General features: G+C 40.8%; 2 protein-coding genes and 1 long non-coding RNA gene across 3 annotated transcripts; all 3 read left to right on the forward strand.

The window, feature by feature from the left end:
* The first annotated feature begins 534 nt into the window (after nt 1-534).
* Nucleotides 535-1678, forward strand: LOC114789696 (uncharacterized). The gene is made up of 3 exons (XR_003749734.1): nt 535-718; nt 1218-1428; nt 1592-1678. It is a non-coding gene; the product is annotated as an uncharacterized LOC114789696 (long non-coding RNA).
* A 235-nt stretch (nt 1679-1913) lies between these two features.
* Nucleotides 1914-2932, forward strand: LOC114776054 (speckle-type POZ protein A-like). Its single transcript, XM_028966804.1, has 4 exons — nt 1914-1950; nt 2083-2210; nt 2465-2627; nt 2773-2932. Exons 1-4 carry the CDS (start codon nt 1914-1916, stop codon nt 2913-2915), a joined length of 471 nt encoding a protein of 156 aa, XP_028822637.1. The 3' UTR covers nt 2916-2932.
* A 72-nt stretch (nt 2933-3004) lies between these two features.
* On the forward strand, nt 3005-3775 carry LOC114800870 (speckle-type POZ protein-like). Its single transcript, XM_028998721.1, has 3 exons — nt 3005-3057; nt 3222-3364; nt 3474-3775. Exons 1-3 carry the CDS (start codon nt 3025-3027, stop codon nt 3604-3606), a joined length of 309 nt encoding a protein of 102 aa, XP_028854554.1. The 5' UTR covers nt 3005-3024; the 3' UTR covers nt 3607-3775.
* The last annotated feature ends 4639 nt before the right edge of the window (nt 3776-8414 follow it).

Here is an 8414-nt window from a genome sequence, read left to right on the forward strand (position 1 = left end):
ATATTCGTATAGGGTTACTATTATAATATCAGCTCTACAACTGATATATTTTCAGTGCCATTACTTCAGTCTGGTGAGGAAAACCCTCTCTGATCCTCATTGTGAAGTAAAAAAGACTGACCACTGCCGAAAGGAGAACTCCAGTGCAACATTTTTATTGGGTCCGGTTCAAAAGTGCCATCAAAAAGAGAATTTGAGCAAAACAAAAACTACAAAGACAGTCAGGGTGCACGCTACAATCTGGGTTGCCAGTTCTTGCGTGTTTGCTCTAGTTTCCGGGATGTTTAATTACATTTTACGGGCACCAATGTCACTATTCAACCAAAATAAACAACACAATAAAGATTCTGCACTTTAATTTTCAGGATGTGCAGACGTATGTGAACAAATGTGACGCAAATAAAATAAAAAAAAGTTATTCACTACAATCTGGCAACCGTCAATTTGTTACAACGCCTTGTGCTTGAGCTTCATTTTTATAAAAATGTCAACCCCTCATCCTAAAATATGGCTTTTGTTTTCTTTGACAGTATATGATCAACATGAGAACTTTTAGTTTTATCTTGTTCTCCTTTATATATAATATAATACAATTACAGGTTGTTTTGTTGTGAAGGACGTATAGAGTCGTTGTCATAGTAACCGCGTTTTATAAACACAAATCATGTGAATTCTACTCAGTTTCAACATAAAACAGCACTGAGCGGCAGCACTTTTGGTGAGTACCAACAAAATTTGAGATGGTATTAGCATTAGCGGGCTGGCTAGCCTGTAAACTCGCTCTACTTCCCAAGTCACCTCTTTGTGTTTTGAGAGCAAAACTATCGACGATAAAAGCATCAGAACGAGCATAATTTTCACTTGATCGGCAGGGCTCGTGTTTTGGAAGTTTTATTTATTGAAACAACTGCCATTAACTTGCAGAGAGACTCGAAGCCAAATAAATATCAACCTGTGAGCGATTTGAGTTTAGCGCGATTTAGTTGTAAGAGGTGCTTCAAAGGACGCGAGACGAATGTTTATTGTGCTCAAAACCCAGAGGTCTGCTCATCTTGACGTTTCACATTCACGTTTCAAAACTCTGTAGAGTGTGTAAAAATGAACAAACAAGTGTAGATACAGCGAATAGATGTTTTCAGTGTCCCCTCAAGTTACACCATCACAGCCTGTATTTCTATGAGTGTGTTTTGTCAATGTCATTTTCTCCATCATTGCAGATTATTAGTGATCAGAGACTATTCTTCAGAGATTCCTGAACAGTGATTCCTGCAAGAGATTCTACAGAGAGAGATTCCAGCGAGGGAGAGACCTGAGAGAGATTCCAGCAACAGCTTCCACGGAGAGATCCCAGCGAGGGAGAGACCTGAGAGGGACCACTGAAGGATTCATTAGATCCTCAAAATGGCCCTCAGCTACGACCACACTCAGGTATGTGCACATCTGTGAGGCAAATACATAACTGTCTGTATATTTTAGAATGCATTGCTCACTCCCTCTCTGTTGTTGCAGTGAACTGTGTTGAGATCTGCTGCTTGATTTGTTAAATAAATGTGCAAACGAATGACAAAATATATACAATTTGCCCTCTCAGCGCCAAGTGGACAAATATTCATACGTCTGGACCATCAGCAGCTTCAGCTTTGCTGACGATGTGAATGGTGTCCCCATCATGAGCTCCACAATTTCCAACCCCAGTGGAGATCTGCAATGGTAGGTGTTGGTCTTAGTTCTTCATTTGAAGTTCTTCATTCGTTTTTCTGGGAGCTGATCATTTTCTCACTCCTTCCTTCCTCTCTGCATTCTCAGGTGTCTGCAGTTGTTCCCCAATGGCGTGGAGCCTGACTACGAGAGCTACCTGTCATTCTATCTTGTTCTGGTCAGACAGAGGTGTGCGGGTTAGTTGTAAACTAGCCATGCTCAATGCCGAGGGACAGGAGGAATTTTCCTTGGGTAAGTTTACCTTGTTTGTTTAAGACAAACTATTTTCTGATAAAAACGATCTGTAAACACAGATGATTGTATATTATTTTAATGCTGGACTGCAGCGCTGAGATGACCTGTCTGTGTGTTGCTGTGTTACAGTAAATCAGTACGACACCAGGATGTATGAGAACGACAAGCTAGGATTCCCAAACTTCGTACACAGGAGTGACATCCTGGATGACGACTTGGGGTTCTTAAAGGATGACACGCTCACCCTCACCTGTGAAGTAAGTCTCATTGGCTGCCACATTGGTTTCCCATGTGACTGGTGTCAGTAAACATGATCTGTCTGGTCGATGTAAAGATGAACTGTTGCACCGTGATTGTCTGAAGCTGCTGTGTCTTTCTAAAACATCAGCGGGATTCTGTTAGTTTGTATAAATCGAATTGCAGACATTTTTATTATATCCTCAGCTTGTGTGTGTTTAAGTGTCAGTTTCTGTAGCTGGACTGTACTAACTGCTGAGTTGGATTGTTGCAGTTTACAGTGGAGATTGATCCGGACGCCTCCACGCCACAGGTGAAGAAGCAGGAACCCAACATGGCAGAGGAGCTTCGAGAGCTGTGGGACACATCGTTGCATTCTGACTGCATCCTGTCTGTGGCTGGTCAAGAGTTTAAGGCCCACAAAGCCATCCTAGCAGGTAACACAGTCGCCACGTGAAAATATATTAATAGAAGAAAAAACACAGAGACTCACAGTGTATTTGCTAGAATATTGACAATTAGTATACTTCTAGGCAGAAATTGATCTAATACTGACTCCTCTCTTTCTGTGTCTCTTATCAGCCCGCTGTCCCGTCTTTCATAGCATGTTTATGAATAACACGAAAGAGAACCAAACGGTGAGTCAATCGTCTTTCCCATATATCTCAGCTGATCAGTCTAAACACCACTTTTTCTCTTACAGTTTATTACAGCAGTGTTTTTAAGTTATGCTTTCCCCTCTAGGGCCGCGTGGACATCAAGGATATGGAGGCCGACATTTTGGAGGAGATGATTACGTATATCTACACCGGAACATCTCCCAACGTTCACCAGATGGCCTCAAAGCTCATTGCTGCAGCAGACATGGTAGCTCGTGCACACATCCACCTTCAAAACAAAGAGATGATGGTTTCTATTATTGATTACTATAACTTTCTCAGACTCACTCTTAACCCCTCACTATCAGCGCACACAGAGCACATCTCCAGGTTATAGCACTATGTGTAACTCTCTCTCTTTCTTCCCCTCAGCACTGCTTGGATCATCTAAAGCTCATCTGTGAGGATGCACTTTGCAGCAGACTCGACGTAGCCAGTGCTGCAGAGAACCTGATTCTGGGCGACCTCTACCGAGCCCGGCACTTGAAACAAGATGCCCTCACCTTCATCAACTTGTAAATGACAATTCCATCTACATCCTGATCTCAAATCTCCACAGCATGTACTCTAGTAGAATAATTATTTATCCAAATCTAAATTCATTATTTATGTCTTTTGTTGTAGTAATGCTGAAGCGGTTATGAAGACCAACGGGTGGATGATCCTGACGCAAGACCATCCAAACCTTATAGTGGATTTGTATAGTTCCCTGGCTGAGGCCAGCGAACCGCCAGTTAAACGCCAGAGGCTTTTTTAACTTCTTTAATTTCTTACCACAGTGTACTTACTTGTAAAAAATGTAGATGCTGTAAGGTTTTAGAACCAGATGATCAGTTAAAGTATGTCTTATGATTTTCTGTTCAGTAGAGTAGATATTTATAGAGTAGAGATGTTATTGTAGTCAAATGTACATTTGTATATTTTAGGACCAGGACAGCCAGCTGATGGATGGATGGATGGATCAAACTCATCAGTATGCTGTATGGACTCATCCAGGACACCCCACAGCAGATGGACTGGATCTTATTGTACCTGACAAACCAGGTAAAGAAGTTCTGCTTTTCTGCTAATTCTATTCCAACAGTTATTCTATTAGTATGCATTTGTTTGGAAAAATGGAGTAGGAAACCAATGTGCTTTATTAGTTATAAGTCATTTAAAAAACACCATTAAAAATATTTAAAAATATTATTAAAAACAGTATTTTTAGGCCGGGTAGAAACCTATTTTATGTTAGGAATCCATTTGTTCCCACACAGGAAAACCCTGATCCAAAGGACCAAAGGAACCAGAAAGATCAACTGCTTCATTTGTTTCTTTGTTTATTTTTTATTATATTTTAATTTGTTTAGTAATTACACCATTACTTACACGATTTAAATTTTACTACACTTATCCTGAGCACCAACATCCAGTCTCACACTAGGCTGGCCACGGTGTTGTGTAAAAAGCAGAGAAAACTTTGTCCCCAGAGCGGGGGGTGGTGGAGTCGCCAAGACGTTGGTCCGGGGCGACACCGTGGCAAGTCTTTATTACCACGCAGGAGATCAAATCCTGCTCTCCTTCTTACTAACCACTCTAGCACTATCTGTCTGTCTGTCTGTCTATGCGTCTGTGTATCTGTCTATTAATTTATTAATGTACTGTTACTTTGTCTCTTTGTTTATTTATTTTTGTTTATTTGATTATTTGTGTTGATTTTGTTTATGTGTTTTTTATTTTATTTGGTCATTTATTACATAATTTACACACACAACATTTTACAACACCTATCCTGAACACACAAACATCCAGTCTAACACTAGACTGGCCACGGTGTTGTGTAAAAAAACAGACAAAACTTTGTCCCCAGAGTGGGGGGTGGTGGAGTGGCCAAGATGTTGGTCCGGGGCGACACCGTGGCAAGTCTTTACCACACAGGACATCAGATCCTGCTTTCCATCTTACTAACCACTCCACCACTGTTTTATTTTATTCATTCATTCATTTTAATATTATTGTCATTTATTTTATTAATACACACACACCATTACAGTACACTTGAACATACCCTGTTTTAAATGTTAGTTTATTACAGTATACCTTATTGTAAATTTACATTAATAGAAATAAAAACCTTTTTATTCCCTTTTTCTGGACTGTGTGATTCATTCTCTCAAAAATGTCTTGGAGATCAGTTATTTTTGGACTAAAAGTTTACAACATAAGACACTAGGGAGACTACAATGTCATACAGGGTACCACTTACTTTAAGGTCCCAGTGAACACAAAATAATAATGGCCTACTAAACCACTCCTTAGTAAAAGGCACATGGCAGCCCGCCTGGAGTTTGACCAAAGGCACCTGGAGGGCGCTCAGAATATGAGAAACACAATTCTCTGGTCTGTTACGTCCTGGTTTAGGACAGGAACGTAAACAACAAGGAAAGAGGGAGAGAAACGGTACCAATTTTTAATAAACAGAAAGACATACAATTAAATCTCGACACAAAGACAAACAAAGCAGTCAGGCCACGAAGAAGCACAGAGTCGATGGCTACTGCAAACAGGGCATCTGTCTTGTGTATTTCCACCCTATTCCTTCTTCCTCATGGAAATGAATCTGGCTTAGTTACCGCATTAACCTTTCTGTAATCAGTACGGAACCAAAATGTCTTGTCAGGCTTAGGGACCAGTAGGCACGGACTACTCCACAGCCACTAACTCTACACAGCCAGCTTGTTCTCCAACAAGTTCACCTCAGACTGCATCACTGTTCGCTTTGTAAAAACTGGGGAGAGTGGAGTAAAAAAACTCTCTCTCTCTACTTACAAAAGCACTGTATTCAAACCACTCCAACTTGATGTTACCTGGCAGAAAGAGGCATGGCACAATAGAGGTTAAAAGGATGAGCAGTTTCTAATTTATTAACACCAGTAAATTATTATTGCACTTACATGTGAATATTGTATGTAAAAAGGTACCAATATTACAGAGAAAGCCAAGATGAAACGAAAGAGTAAAGGGAGAGAGAGAGAGAAAGAGAGAGAAGCCATGAGAAAAATAGGTGAAATAGGAAAGACTCAGTTACTGATGGGAAAATTTCCCTCAGCTTCCAATAGAAAAGATAAAGAAAGTCCCTGACCACAAGTGAACAATCCTTTATACATTTGGCCCACAGGAAGTTGTCACCGACCAATCAGAATGTGTTGTTTCTGTCTAGTCCTGCCCCCCGTGGTCTCCCGTTTGGGGCAGACAAAGGCAGGGCGGGGTATCACAAGAACCTGTGGCAGGCATTTCACACCTCTTGCCATTTGACAAAGATATGGAAAACGGAGGTGTTGAATCTCCATGCAAAACAAAAGCACAGAAACATCATGTTCCTGCGATGTACCATCTTACAGTTTTGTTGGATTCAGCCGATACGGGTGCTGCCTGATGGGAGCATGACCATCAACGTCAACATCATGTTACATGAGAGACGTACCTACAGGGGTGTCAGAGAACAAAGCAGCATGTGACTGAATTAGCCCAATAACATGCATGCGATCTGCTGCAGACAAGCCAGACAGATAAGCTTCTAACTCCTGCAGAATCTCACTATTCTGACCACTGTAAATAAGTTCAGTTAACTCCAAAAAGTCATGATAAATAAAGTTTTGAGGAAGGATTGCAACATGAACAGAGGGGACATTTGAGGCTGTACGTGGGGTCTGAAAAACAGATATTAGACTTTTCAAAACATTTTTTAAATACTTTGTATCACCCTTTTGAAATGATGCTTTCCCTCAAACGTCATGGTCCATAGGTGAACAAGAGGTCCAAAACACCTAGTCAGTTCTGGATAGTGTTCAACATAATGATGTTTGGGTCTGAGATTGAAACACTGCTTTAAGACCCTCTCTGTGACCACTTATTTTAGATTGCATGTACTGAGTGGATTCCTGTACTCATGTACGTGTACTCAAATAAAAGAAGCTGAGCAGACGTGGAGAGAGAAAGAGAGAACTGTGCAGGAAACTGAGGTCTCTCTCTCCCCTTTGCGCAAAGCTGATGAAGAAGGAGCTCACATTGGTTTGTGTGATCATTTTATTAATAATAATAATCCCAACAAGGAGTGTCCCTAAAATCTGGCATCTTTTATCTTAAAATCTCAGATGGTTGACCCATGTGAGCTTAATTTTATTAATGTTGAGTGTTAATGAAATGTGGATATGTTTTTTGATCTTCAACTGCCCTCTTGTGGCAAAAAGCAACAGAATCTAAGTCTGCAACCATATGTTCAGCAACACTGACAGTGTTTGCAGATCAAAATCCACACAGATTACACAGACACAGTCATCAACTAAATAAACAAGCGTATTGAGTATGAAACAGTTAAACACTTAAACACCTTCAAAATGCATTTGACTCAGATGCCTGGACTGGCAGGGGACGTACGTTCACTACACGGGATGCTGCATTCACATCTGGGGACTCTGCAGCCTATGCAGTGGTGAGGAGCTGTCTTCATTTGGGAATTAAGGATGCAAAGAGACAGTATGCACAAAGACTGTTGTCGCGGGTGTTGATGGCACTGCATCGCTTATGAAAAACCGCCCCCACTGCAGATGCAGCATTCTGACCCCTTGCTTCCAGATGATCTTCATCTAATCTATGCACGCTATGAGGTTAAAACCATCTCAAAGGCACCAGCTTCAGCACCAGCACTGAATGACCAGGTTCTAACAGATCTACAGAGGGTGTGATTTCCAACTTTACCTCACCTGCTTGCCTCTGGGTGCCATCTCAACTTCAGGGAACGCACCCTGCACACCCTCATATTGAACAGAACGTCCAGCTTCTACTCATAGCGCCTTCAATACTATTATTCGTGAACAGATGGTAGTAAAGTTAACTTCTTGACACAATGTCAGCAACAAAAAAACATTATGAAAACAAGCACATTTTGTTTGGCGTCTGCTCATCATGAGATTTTGTCCCTGGTTTCTGCCAGCCTTTTCCTTGCCTGATCCTGCTTCATGTTCACCTCCTTTTTACCTGACCAGTAATATTCGTATAGGGTTACTATTATAATATCAGCTCTACAACTGATATATTTTCAGTGCCATTACTTCAGTCTGGTGAGGAAAACCCTCTCTGATCCTCATTGTGAAGTAAAAAAGACTGACCACTGCCGAAAGGAGAACTCCAGTGCAACATTTTTATTGGGTCCGGTTCAAAAGTGCCATCAAAAAGAGAATTCGAGCAAAACAAAAACTACAAAGACAGTCAGGGTGCACGCTACAATCTGGGTTGCCAGTTCTTGCGTGTTTGCTCTAGTTTCCGGGATGTTTAAATACATTTTACGGGCACCAATGTCACTATTCAACCAAAATAAACAACACAATAAAGATTCTGCACTTTAATTTTCAGGATGTGCAGACGTATGTGAACAAATGTGACGCAAATAAAAAAAAAAAAAAAGTTATTCACTACAATCTGGCAACCGTCAATTTGTTACAACGCCTTGTGCTTGAGCTTCATTTTTATAAAAATGTCAACCCCTCATCCTAAAATATGGCTTTTGTTTTCTTTGACAGTATA

This window comes from Denticeps clupeoides, chromosome 1 (genome assembly GCF_900700375.1).
Source record: "Denticeps clupeoides chromosome 1, fDenClu1.1, whole genome shotgun sequence".
Classification (NCBI taxonomy): Eukaryota; Metazoa; Chordata; class Actinopteri; order Clupeiformes; family Denticipitidae; genus Denticeps; species Denticeps clupeoides.

Coding starts and splice junctions, on each gene's coding strand:
- LOC114800870 (XM_028998721.1), top strand. CDS start 3,025: ATGGCCTCAAAGCTCATTGCTGCAGCAGACATG. Junction 3,058..3,221: donor TCATTGCTGCAGCAGACATG/GTAGCTCGTGCA, acceptor TCTTCCCCTCAG/CACTGCTTGGATCATCTAAA. Junction 3,365..3,473: donor GCCCTCACCTTCATCAACTT/GTAAATGACAAT, acceptor CTTTTGTTGTAG/TAATGCTGAAGCGGTTATGA.
- LOC114776054 (XM_028966804.1), top strand. CDS start 1,914: ATGCTCAATGCCGAGGGACAGGAGGAATTTTCCTTGG. Junction 1,951..2,082: donor ACAGGAGGAATTTTCCTTGG/GTAAGTTTACCT, acceptor GCTGTGTTACAG/TAAATCAGTACGACACCAGG. Junction 2,211..2,464: donor CGCTCACCCTCACCTGTGAA/GTAAGTCTCATT, acceptor GGATTGTTGCAG/TTTACAGTGGAGATTGATCC.